This window comes from Dreissena polymorpha, chromosome 14 (genome assembly GCF_020536995.1).
Source record: "Dreissena polymorpha isolate Duluth1 chromosome 14, UMN_Dpol_1.0, whole genome shotgun sequence".
NCBI classification, from domain to species: Eukaryota; Metazoa; Mollusca; class Bivalvia; order Myida; family Dreissenidae; genus Dreissena; species Dreissena polymorpha.
In genome coordinates this window covers 33,851,507-33,865,307 of record NC_068368.1, presented here as the reverse complement: position 1 = coordinate 33,865,307, position 13,801 = coordinate 33,851,507, and the positions used below count along the sequence as shown (strand labels likewise).

Sequence of the window (13,801 nt, the reverse complement as noted above, 5' to 3'; positions counted from 1 at the left end):
TTTACCCAAATCAACGTGTCATTTTATTTATCATTGCAATTTGGTTTTAAAAAAATAATGTTAATATCATGATTAAATTCATAATAAAAATGACCACAGTATAATATTTATAATCTTAATTTTAAGGTATACAGTAAACATTAAGTTGATCACGAATCACATTAAAATTTCGTAATATCCTTTACGGCGGGAAGTATATTTTCATCGTCACTTGTACTTTTCCTCAAACAGGAAGTACTTTTAATTTCCCGTTTCCGTTAGCTTTAAGTCAATGACTGTTTGTCAATGTACCATGATCAAACAAACACTAGTTACATGTACACCAGAAAGAGAGGATATTATGACTGCAATAGTATTTTAGATATTTAATCACCGGATTTTGGAAGGTAAGTACATATTTGCTGCGTTGTGTTTAACGTGCTATTACATCTTTGTGCTACAAATTCCAACGAGGTGCTTTTCTGTGAATTCGCAAGATACACGTGCTTCTTTGCGTATATTTACTATATCTTGTGTGGGGCTTTTCGCAAAATCAATACATGATGTACATGAACAGTGGAATGTTTAATCACTTTATTATTTCGGAAATTGTAATAAATAAATAATTGGTGTAAACATAGACTTCGCATTAAAAAAATATAACTCTTGACTTGGTATTCGATAAGTGAGGATAAAACTTCTAATGAGACCGTATTTATCGGTAAAACATATAAATCATTAGAGTATTGTTAACTAATTTATTAATATATTTATTTATTTATGTGTTATCGGTGTGTTGTAAAGTTTTATATTCTTATCGCGTTTATTTAAGTCAGAGTTAAGGTTATTTCACGACCGTTGTATCGACAATAATAACGCGATTGTGTACGGGGAATAATGCCTCACAACGAAAGCAATTCAATGACAATATAAAATACAATTTGGGCTTGTTGCTTTTTTAAGTTTGTTTTAAATCTTGGTAATTTAATGCTTTGCTTTTAATATTCAAAAGTGAACCAATAGCATTGTTTTAAAGTTATTAAAAAGTTATTTATGTAAATACGGAGGTTTTATTTATTTTCGTTGACATTAAATTTCGTAGATTCTTAAAATCGAGCATATTCCTTGGATGTCTATTTTCCTCCCACATCTTTTATATATGCATATTGCATGTGTTTTCAACTAGTCGTATACCCTTTTCGCCCACTTATTATATGCTTTAACAACAACGTGTCAATTATCTGCAATGACGGATTATTATTATCGTCTAAATGAGGCTCTATCGCGCTCTTTAAAGCCTAGTCTAACATCCAATTAGCGTGCTAATCTGTATAAGTGGTACCCATTCTGCATTGAGTAAATAAACAGGGATGGTGCTGATTTTGATAGTTTGGTAGATAAGTGCCTGCTTAGTAGCAGTAAACAAAAATCGATTGCTTCCAATATATAGGACAATTTGTAACTTAAAGATACATTGTCAGTTTATTCTATTTGCTCGTTGAGAAAACATTACAATATTTTCGTAAAAAGTTTTTAAAGTAACGAATCGACAGACTAATAATGCGAAGTAATGACTTCAATCCGTATACTTATTGCATATTTTATCTTCCATATATGCACGTAACGCGTTTCTTTACCGAAGAATAGCAACCGTGGATTTCCAGAGCCTCTACTTGGAAGGCTCTTATTCAAGTGTATTGAAATATGACTGAAAAAATATAACACATGTACCGACATTTACAAACCGGTTGCCCTTCAAACTGTAGCAAACAACTCAAGTGTAAAAATAATGTTAGTCGAGAAAGTAGGACTCTGTCCATTTCTTTATAATAGAACAACATTTGAAATATAAAATGTTCAAAAATGGGATTACCAAATTAGAACTGTCACTTCAAAGCTGTTTGGTTTCAGGGCTAGTCGAAACTCACTGTTATCCAACAATTAATCACATACCAACGGCGCGTCTAACACGATTTAAATCAAAGGAACATTTGCAACACAGTAAATGGATTCATGAATGCCGCAATGTCAATTTTCAATTACATTGCAAGTTTCCAATCGCTCTTAATGTACCATACCTTTTACCATTAATTTTCTGATCGTAAAATACCTACTCGATTACTAGATACAATCAAGATGGATGATATAAGCGCCAAACAAGCAGTCTAAACGTGATAACTTTAACACATTATTTATTATATTTCTTGCAGTTGTAAAGCCTATGGTGAATTGGCCGGACAAAACCTACATATTCCCGAAATCTGCTTGGACCACGGAAATCAATGCAAAGCGAATGCAGCATTGCGGATATTCGACCGAGACTTCGCGAATATGTACATATTGTGTGTGTGTGTTTTCGTGAATAACTTATATGATTCTATGAAATCAACTGAAGAAAGTATTGACTTGATTACAATACTTGACTTAAAACTCATTTTACTTATTTAAGAGCATTTCGTATTATGATAATATGAGGATTAACAATATAAGTCAAGTTTTAAAATCAATTATATCAAGCGTTTCCAAAACGTCATTGACACGCACAAATATTATACCAGGCTCAAACAGATGTCCGCTATTGCACAAAGACAACACGGACATGCCAAGTTTTCTCTATGTTATATATGTCTTGAAATTCCGACCTGATAACGATACATACAACAACTGGGTACATTTTGTACGAATAGAAAGCCATACTTTCATAATCCGGAGTAATGTTTGATATTCCAGGAACCCTATCTGACAATTGAATTTACTGGATACGTCTGTAGAATTGCGGATATTGTATAGTGTTGTGATGCCGTACATATAATATTTGTTTTACAGATGAATTAGATGACTCTAAGAAATCAATACGAAGTGCCGTTAAATTCTTCGAATGTTAATACATATTAAGAAGAACTTATTTTCATTGGCAGAATAACACTTCCTATTCTGATAACCTGATGATTAAACATTCTTTGGAAGTTTAGTTATAAACCAGTTATATTCAGTTCTTTTGAAACGCCATCGACACCCATAGATATAATACACAGCTTTAGAGCAAGTGGACATTGTATAACTGTCTACATTACATTGACTTTTTGAAAATTATTAATTCTATGACCATTAGCAACGTAATTTGGAACATGGAAAATCTCACCGAAGACGGACCAGGTACAATGGATATGTCAACAAACACCGTAAGCATGTATTCGTCATGCTATGAATCAGAAAATGCTACAATGAACAAGTTAAACGACCTGGAGTTGACTAAGTATATCCCATCCCTGGTGAGTCTTGTTATCTTAATGTTGATCGGGATAGTCGGAAACGCGTGCGTAGTCGTGGTCTACAAACTGAAGTTCAAAAGGTCAAGTGCGCGAGTGTACATTATATCCCTTGCACTGGCAGATATGTCAGTGTGTTTAATAGGATTACCATATCATATCATCGACCTGACCCATCCTGTCAATTATCATAGTGTTCTCGCTTGTAAAAGTCTTAGCTATCTTATTGCTGCTTGCAACTTAAGCTCTGTCTTTATACTGTTAGTAGCAGGTCTAGATCGTTATTTCAAAGTGTGTCGACCCCTTAAAAGGCAGATTAAGGATTTTGGTGACAGAAAAGCGTGCGTCATTGCCATTTGCTTGGCTGCATTACTTTCCGTTCCCTATGCGGTTATTTACGGCCACAGCACGGTTCAGTTGGATGGAGTTGGGTACAATTTGACCGGAAGTGAATGTTTTATTGACGACACGTATACTGGTTCGTATGTTGGAATTGGATATCTTGGATTCAATTTACTTGCTTTTGTGAGTTCCGTTGTATATTTAATTGTGATCTACAGTCTTATTGGCCGAACGATTCGAATACATCGCCTGCTGCCAATCACACTCAATAAGTCGGCCCGCGTATGTTTTTGTTGGAAACAGAAATCGGATGAAAATGATTCAATCACAAACGCCGCTGGAAATAAGAAAGAGGAGTGCAGTTTAGTAGGAATATCGCACGATGACAATGGCAAAGGTCAACCTGCTACTGAAACTTCTGCAATGAGTCCAAATTTAGATACAGTGGAAACTTCGTTAGTTTTGCATAAAGGGAACGTTCCGATAAATGCGCAAGATAAAACAAATAAGTTACATGTTCAAAAAAAGGACAACAATAAAGATCGTGCTGTAAGAAATTCCTCAAACACTATTGTTCGTCATACAATGGTGGGAGCTAATGAACATGAGAAGAATACACACAAAATAACAATGATGATGTTTACCATTACTGTCGCTTTCATCTTGACCTATCTTCCGTTTTTAACAGTCTCTATTATTGATACAACTAACAATGCTTTCTGGAAAGGGTTGACAAACGCGGAAAAAATTGTCTGTGATTTCATGTTAAGGATATATGTTCTTAATAATGTATGTAATCCGTTTATCTATAGCTTTTGGGATGCCAAATTTCGGCGCGAACTTAGACGGTGCTTTGTGTGCTTTTCTAAAGGTCAGTCGGACACTACAATCGCTAGTACAACTTCTCAAAGAAAGCGTCAATGAGACTATTTTAATAGTGTCATATAATATTTAATGTTAAATAATTCTCTGATGCCCAGATTGCAAATATGATACTCATGTGTTTTAGTATTGCTATGTTTATCCAATATACACATTTATTTATGGTTTTTATGCTAAGATATATAATGGTGTACATTTAACATTGTGTATCATTATGCTGATAATTTGACGCATGCATTTAATAAAGATGACCTGATCTTATTTAGCGTTTCAATCCTGATAATGTTTCTGAAGTGCACTTTGTCTGTGTATACAATATGAAAATTTTAAAAAAGACAGTAAAGCTAATAAACTTGGTTTTTGGTGATTTTGTTGTTAGTTTTGTTATTTCCTATTATTTGTTCTTGGTTGTTTATTATAGAGGTTTTTAGAATTGTAATGTAAATAGTATATAGCGTATATTATGACTTGTTCATGATGTACAACAAAATAAGAGATATATATTTATGCAAGTTCAATGTTCCACCATCATTATGATTATGTGTCCTGCATTAATTCCATTTCTTTCTCCGCGGATGCCTGAGGGTTGACACCTATGTTTTATAATTGTTGTATATTATAATATTGCACTCACATTGACTAAGAATACCACATGAAAATATCAAGTTTGAAAGAGAATTTTTCTGACAAAATGCTCAATAAGTACAACAATCATTCTTAATTCTTTGCGTTCCACTTAATATATTATTAATCTTTCCCTCTTAAAATGAATGGGGTAGAGCATAGACTCAACGTATACTTTTAAACGAAATTGTCAGGACGCATTTATCATTTGATTTCTAAGCAGTGGAATGGTCGATGCATGCGATTTATTTATAACACCATGGAATGTTATTGCATTATTCGTTTTCGCTACTCATAAAAAAAGATTCTTGAAACTTGATGCATTGAAACCGTTGTTTTGAACGAATTCAGTTGTTATGTTATGAATGTGTCAAATTTAATATAAATTATATCTGAACAAAAAAGTCATACTATTTTACATCACGAAAGCATTCAACATGCATCGCCAATATTTTAACATTCAGAGCGGATAATTTCAAATGGACCGTGCTCTGTGCAAAAAAGATTTAATGCATGTGCGTTAAGTGTCGTCCCAGATTAGCTCGTGCAGTCCGCACAAGCTAATCAGAGACGACACTTGCTGCTTGTATGATATGTTTCTTTTAAAGGAAGTCTATTCATCAGATAAAGCAAGTTTAGGACTGCACATGCTAATCTGGGACGAGACTTTACGCACATGTATTAAACCCCTTTTCACAGAGTGCGGCTCATTAATGTATTTATAATTAACTAGTTATTGCGTTTGCGCAGTGTTAGGTCACACAGTACGCACACTTTGAACCTCTCGATTTACGGCAAGCGTATACTGTGACCGGGTTCGTGGACGCTTACGCTTTAAGTTGTTTATGGTAGCTCTTTATGATAAGAAAATTCAAGTGTGGTATACAATACAAACCTCTTGTCAATTGCCATAAACGCGTTCACAACATATTGTCCCTGTAATTGTTTGCGCGCTAGTAACTCTCTTTTAAATTAAAATTTCCGTTAAGATAATCCTTAATTCTGAGAAAAGAATAATATATACTTAAAACATACTTTTTTGTGGCTATGCCCTTCTTATGACGTCTGACAACTCTTGTTTTAACTATACCGAGAATAACGCGGACGATGTTACCGCTTTAAATTCCTATGCAATGTGTTATAGCTGGAGCTGTCTGCCTAATGTTTTGACCTTTTCCCAGTAGGCCTTAGTATATTAATTGTAATAATGCTGATTTGAAAATCATAGGGATACAGCATTTCGGTTGCAACGACTTTTAAAACGAGTTTTATGCTTGAAACTATGTAATCTCGTATAGAAAGTACAGCGGAGACTATTGTTCACACTCAACTCTTTAAATGAGTACGATTTATGAGTAATACATGACATTAAGCAAATTGAAAGCACCCGGGCGCGTTTATGATAAAATGTTGTGCTATCGTATAATAATAATAATGACTATATTACGTTCAATGGCTACAATATAAATATATAATATAATAAAATATTTCCATATTCTGAAATGCTTGCAACTTATCTTAATATGTGTTTAAAACAACGACGCAGTTTTTTAGAATTGCGTTTTATATAAGCACACTTTTAGAAGTGTCACTTAAATAGATGCTTATTGTGTTTTCAAACGTTACTAAGAAATTAATTTAAAATAAATGTCATTATTGATTCCATAAATTTTGGCCAACGATTGGTATAACTTGCTCATTACCCCTTAATTGTTGTGATTATGGTGAAGATTTGTGAATATAGTATAAACATTTGCAAGTAAATCAGCGTGATCGTCTTTTATCTTGTCATGTAACAGCAGATTAATAGTACCCACACATGGTCATCGAAACAGCTCAGATGAAAGGGTCACCGAAAAGCCTTATTTGCAAAGGATACACAAGTTATGGCACTGACAAATATAACGGGATTACTCTATACCAATATTCTGTAAATTGATTTGATTTTATTGCATTTGGCAAGCAAGTAAATACATGTATAGATTGTTCCTTCTAGAACATTCTAATAAGTCAACCAATCCGTAATAAGCCCGGACCTAGGTGACCAATGGAAATTACAAGTAGATTTAATGTAAATTAACCTGGGGATAAAATGCAGTGTTTTAGTAGTGGCAAAACAATCTGTGGTGAGATTTGATAAGAACTTGGAGAGTTGTCACGTCTTCTTGACGTTGCGACCATGTTGGCTGTAAAATTGTATTTCGTGTACATTAGCGAGCGTTGTTTTTTTAACTTTGGTTGTTACTGTGTGTTCTCCACGAACAATACGTAATTACGCTACAATCTCATTATTTTACTGATGATCTTTCACCAACGATCACCAAGATAAACGCCATAAATGTTTGTATTTTAAATTTAATTTAAAATTATTTTTTTTATGTTTGTGAATGCGATGTTAATATCATTTCATAAAGAAGTACGCATTACCGGAAATGCAATTAAACAAAACACAATTCGGTTTATTCGAAAATAAAAAGATGCTTCTATGTTTAGACCGTCAATCGAGGTCTTGAATTCGAGCACACGTGGAAAGAAAATGTTGTGTTTTGTTATTTATTATAATAATTGTGTGATTCTTTGTGTGAAAATATGTATGCTTCTTAGCTAAAATGTATCACTTAACGACGTTCACTAACTTATAGCAATAGTTTTTTATCTGTTTTATTAATTGCAATAGGAAAATAGTAAATTAAACGAACTATCAACAATAACAGAAGTTCAACATAAGAGGCTACCTTATTCTATGCATACTGAATAAATTAACTGAAGGAATAAATTAATATGTGGATAAACATATACTTTTATAATACGGTTACATAATGAAATTGTGACAGGCAATTTATAATGAGATAAATCAATAAATGGGAGAATGGGCTTTTGCCGAACATGATAACAAATAAGTTAAACACACACAGACATAATTTTTATTTTGCATAATAACATGCATTAAACTCTTTTAAGGAGGATTGTCTTACAAAGCCAATATCAAACTCGCATCTTTATTGTAATAATTAAAGGAAAAGCCTGTTAAAGTATTGCAAAAAATACTCTCGAAATCCGATGGCTCGAACTCGCCGGGACCGACAACATAAGTTCGAGTGATCCGGAATTCGAGCCAATCGATTATACTTATGTTTACTAACCTGAGTCGGCAATATATTTACATCTCCAGTTTAGATGGTGAGTATTCATACTGCCTTAACTCCATACTCCTTTCTTCTTTCGAAGATAGTAACAACAACATATATACTTAATAGTGTTATTAACTAATTTTTTTTTTAAACATTTAAACATACAATCGAACAAAATCTTCAAATAAATGTAGATTATATATGCGCTTTTTTAAGTAGCACATTAACGGGTACATTTCACAAACAGGGCTCGGAAACAAAGTTTGCATAGCCAGGGTGCAGAATCAACGGGGTTTTCAAGGGGTTACACACGGGCTTGAGAGAATGTGATCACACCGTTAAGAACTTTATTTTTGCAAATATCTAAAGTTATTGAAATACATTGCAAAAATCTTTAGATCTGATTTTAGTATCGGGAAGAGAAACAAATTCTCAAAGTGATGTCATCCATGTTGGTCTCAGTGACCATTCCATTATATACTGTACAATGAAAGTTTTAAAGGATAGTATAAATAAATAAATTCTGTTAAAGTAAGATCCCTGAAAAGATATAACAACGACGATTTTCAGCTGAATTTAATAAACACTGATTGGTCTCCTGTGTTTTTATCTGATAATGTGTCTTATGCACGTTGCAGTTTTGTTATTGATAAACTTGCTCCTGTGAAAGTTATTAGAATTAAGCAACGAACTGAGCCCTGGATCACAAATGAAATTTAACAAGGTATTAAAGATAGATATATTATTTTTTTACTTAAAAAAAAGTAAAATCATCTGAGAATTATGATAATTTTATATCTCTTAGAAATAATGCTCAGCATCTTATATTTTGTGCAAAAAGAGACTTTATTTTTTATATCATTGAAAATGAATATTATTACAAATCCTTGTGGAATTCACTTAAAGAATTAATAAAAAAATGTACATCTGGAAATATTGGTTTGAACATTAATGGTGGCATTATTTTTGACAAGATGGAAGTGGCTAACCATTTTAATAGTTTTTTTACAACAATAGCATCTAAACTTGTAAGTAAATTGCCAAAACCTTTAGGACCATTCGGCAAAGTTTTTGTGTCTGCTTTGTATTTTAAAAAAGGTATTTTTCGGAACAGTTGCTCTTTCTCTTTTGTTACAGAAAACAATGTACTTAATAACATAAATAAACTTAATACCATTAACACAACATGCCTAGAAGGTATTTCATCACGTTTTGTAAGAGATGGAACTTTTGTTATTTGTTGTCCACTTACTAATGTCATTAATGTATCTGTAATACAAGGTGTTGCACCTGATGACTTAAAAGCTGCACGAGTTGTTCCATTGTATAAAAAGTGTAATAAAAATGAAGTTGGGAACTACAGACCTGTATCAATTGTGTGTATAGTTTCAAAAATTCTTGAAAGAATTGTTTATGGCCAAGAAGAAAACTATCTGAATAAGCAGAAGTTATTGTATGAGTTTTAGTCAGGTTTTATGAGATCTTTCTCAACCGACACATGTCTGATACATCTATCTGACTATATAAGATTTAACTTAGATATGGGCAATTAATTATGTTGTCATGGTTCTACTCGATTTGCAAAAAGCGTTTGATACTGTTGACCATATTATACTTTTTGATAATGATAGGGTTTTCCTCGGATGTTATTAGATGGTTCGAATCCTACTTATCTAGTCGTAAACAATGTACTGATGTTTCTGGTATACAATCATCATTGGAAAATGTCACTTGTGGTGTGCCCCAAGGCTCAATACTTTTGCCTCTGCTATTTTTAATATATATGAATTACATGACAGAAGTTATAAACAATACGCTTTTATAATATACCGATGATTCTGCTATACTGGAGTCTGGCAAGTCTAAACTTCATATTTAGTGTTTATAAGCACAGGGTCTGAAAAGATTTAGTAACTGGTTAGTTGACAATAAATAGTTTTTACACCTGGGTAAAACAGAATCAATTTTATTTGGCTTGAAACCTAAGTTAAAGAAGGATTCTAAACTTAATATTTTATGCAATGGTGCAGTCATACAGCACACTGACTCAGTCAAATATTTGGGGGCTACCTTAGATCAATGTTTAAGTTTTGAAAGTATGGTTACATCTGTCATTAAGAAGGCAAATGCAAGACTTATGTTCCTATACAGAAAGCAAAGTTTTTTATCATTAGATACTAAAAAATGTTAAATATGTCATTGATTCAATGTCATTTTGATTATGTCTGTTCCATATGGTATTATGGCATTTCCCAGACTCTAAAGAGCAGACTCCAGGTCACACAGAACAAGATCATTAGGTTTATGTTCAGACTAGATCAAAGAAGTCACATCAATAAACAATACTTTCTTCAGTTGGGCTGGTTACCTGTTGAAAAAGAGTAGAACAGATTATTCTTTACCATGTTTTTTAAATACACTCAGGTTTTGGCCCTACTTACTTGAATGAGAATTTTATGCTAGCCAGTACTGTTCATAACCATAATACTAGATTTAGCAAAGGGTCGTGTTTCAGTATCCCGAAAGTAAAAGGGTTTGGCAAAAAGTCCTTCGCATATAAGGGATGTTCTTTATGGAACAGCTTACCAATTTACATAAAAGATTCCCCCAACTTACAGACATTTAAGGTTGCACTAAAAAGCATATTTTAAATAGCTTGTAGTTTTATTAATAAAGCCGGTAATCTCCCTGTGATGTTTTTATCATAAAAATTGATGTGTATTTTAAATCAAATGTTAATTTGCTTAGTTTACCATCTTTAAGAACGAAGTTGTTGTGCCTGCTAGGTCAGGTCATCATTCACCAAGACCACAATGGAAATAAGGGATTCCCATTACCTTTTTTGTGCTATCCTGTGTATGTGCGTACATGCCCTGGTACATTAAGATAGTAATTAATATTTGATTCACCAATTATATATGTTAACACATGATATAAAAAGAAGCAATAATTATGTATTTTTACCAAAATGATCAAATTGCTTTTAGCTCTAGTCTTTCAGCTGATCTGTGATATTTTGCGTTTGTAGTTCATGATATGTTCACATTTTTAAATATGTTGTGTACCATGCTACATGTACTTTATATACTGAAATAAATCTATCTAAATCTATCTTTAAAAGACAGTTGTTCTTGCATTTTGTGCCGATATCTTAAGGTATAAGAATAACTCCTGGAATACGTCTGAAATCGGTGACGAAGTTTCACATTGCGTATTGTATAGACATCCTGAATACATGGACTTTTTAAGCAAGAACACAGGTTTATTAAATAAAGTAACTCGAAGCCATTGAATTATTCGGAGAATTCTGTTTTTTGTCGTTTTATTATGTGATACTACGAGGATTGTTTCTATAAAGTATAAAATGCACCACTGATTGAATGAGCATGGATGATCGAGTTGTCCAAGCGATAGACTTTTACTCCACGGGTCATTGGTTTGAGCCCAGTTGAATGTGTTTTTTTTTCTTTTTTTAATTTTACTCTTGATAGTTTTTTTACTGGAGCTTTTTTGGATCGAATGTTTACAATCATCAATATAAAGCATTTAATGAAAAACTTCAATACATGCTAAAATCTTTGATAAGGTCTCTTTATTTTGTTTGAATTTACCTTTTTATAGAACAATGTCATTGGTATCAGTTTACCAATAAGCATATACTGAGCAAATGTTTATTATTATGTTTAGAATATAAATTTATATCAGTTTGACGATTATGCACATATAATTTCAAGGGGTATGTATGTATTCATTTTCTAGTTTGCTATAGTTCAAACAAGTATCACCTCAAGTACATAATATGCTGCATGCTTGGTAAGATGAATATTTTGTGAACACATGAAGCATACGTTTGACAAAATACTTTTCAAACGAAAATCAAAATGACTGTTTCGTTACACAATGTAACAGTTATTGGGTTATAAAATGACGTGAAATTGACGTGTGCATTTCTACTTTGAAACAAACTATATTTCTATGGTGTGTGAACTTGCTGTATCTGAACACTCTATACCCTGTGTACGAAGGCGATGAGAGAAAGATCGAACAACATTATTACACAGACTTGTGTTATTTTGCAAACAAAGCATTGAGGAAACTGAAAGTTGTATTGACAATTCTGATAATGCGTAAATATGCCACTTGTCTGGCAGTCTTCCGATACGGGGATATCTTCATCGAACAGATCTTATAAGTGCTATAAAATCTGTTCGCAGAAGTTCCTTAAGTCAGCTCCCACCAACTGTTAAAACAATTACAAGTAAATAAAACCTGGGCCCGTATTCACCAACCGATTCTTAGACTTAAAGGGACTGTCAACCACGACGACGAAGAAAACAAAAGTTGTAAAATACCGTTTTTTTCAATTATTTGTTTATATTGATTAAAATATCACGACTGGTATATTACATTACTTGAACAAAGTTGTTAAGTTTTCATATTTTCAGTATATTCGGTAATAAATTTTACTGGGTATGTCTACCAGGTAAGTGCCAGTTAACTATAAATAAAGCCAGTAGATTGATCATCATCGTCGCGTGGCAAACTCAGGAATGCAAATTGTGCATGCGTAGTGAATTGTATATAGTTTATATATAAAACAATCAATCTTCTTGCGTTATTTTTAGTGTGTATATCGTTATGTCACCTTTTTTTGCGATGTACTTTCGATTTCACATCGCGACATTTTATTACCGAATATATTGAAAATATGAACTTTTTTCAAGTAATTTAATATACCACTCGTGATATTTTAATCAGTATAAACTAATACTTGTAAAAAATACGTTATTTTACAACTTTTCTTTTCTTCGTCCTCGTGGTTGACATTCCCTGTAAGAATAAAGAATAGATTTAAAAACAAGAAAAAGTTCTCAGTGTTTGAATATATACAGGCCTCCACTGGTGATTATGTAATAAACAAAATGTTCTATATGAAGAATAATATAGATAGAGATGTTTACTGCGGAGTTTTACTCAAAATTAAATAAATTCTTAAATATTCTGATTTACAGAATTTTCTTTATTCTTAGACTTAAGTCTAAGAATTGTTTGGTGAATACGGGCCCTGGCCTTGTAACCCTTTCGTCGGCTTGTTGGATGAAGAAATGTACACAAAGTAAATACTGGCTAATCTTATATTTAACTTAAGTTCACAAAATGAAAGTTCATACACAAGTTCTTCCGACCTCATATCGAGATACAACCCAGCAGGGTATATGTTTTGCAGCTGTACACCTATTTGTTCATACGACGTAAATCTTAATTCCCGGAACCATATCTGACATCAAAATGAAATTGATGTGTATAAAATCTTGCAGGTATTCGATAGTGTTGTTGTAAGGATGCACGCATTTTTATATGATTTTGTAGATAACTAAGGTGATTCTAAGAAATCACTTGAAAATTCCACGAAAAACATAGATTGTGTAATAGTCATGACTTAAAACTTATTTTCATTGGTGGACTAGCACATCGCGTTCTTATAACCTGAGGATAAAACATTATTTAGAATTCCAGTTTAGACACAAATTATATTAATTCTTCAACGTAGTAACAGGCAGGAACGGATATAAT

At 32.7% G+C, this 13,801-nt stretch overlaps 2 protein-coding genes across 2 annotated transcripts in view; one reads left to right on the top strand and one right to left on the bottom strand.

The window, feature by feature from the left end:
• The window catches only part of LOC127858252 (transmembrane protein 272-like), a 204,288-nt gene that overhangs the window by 178,284 nt on the left and 12,203 nt on the right, over positions 1-13,801 (bottom strand). The window lies entirely within an intron of this gene.
• The window catches only part of LOC127858238 (cholecystokinin receptor type A-like), a 309,809-nt gene continuing 296,097 nt past the window's right edge, over positions 90-13,801 (top strand). Inside the window, exons 1-2 of the mRNA XM_052395223.1 lie at positions 90-386; positions 2,190-3,135. Coding sequence (XP_052251183.1) covers positions 3,081-3,135 — 55 coding nt within the window. The 5' untranslated portion in view covers positions 90-386; positions 2,190-3,080. The remainder of the gene's footprint in view (positions 387-2,189; positions 3,136-13,801) is intronic.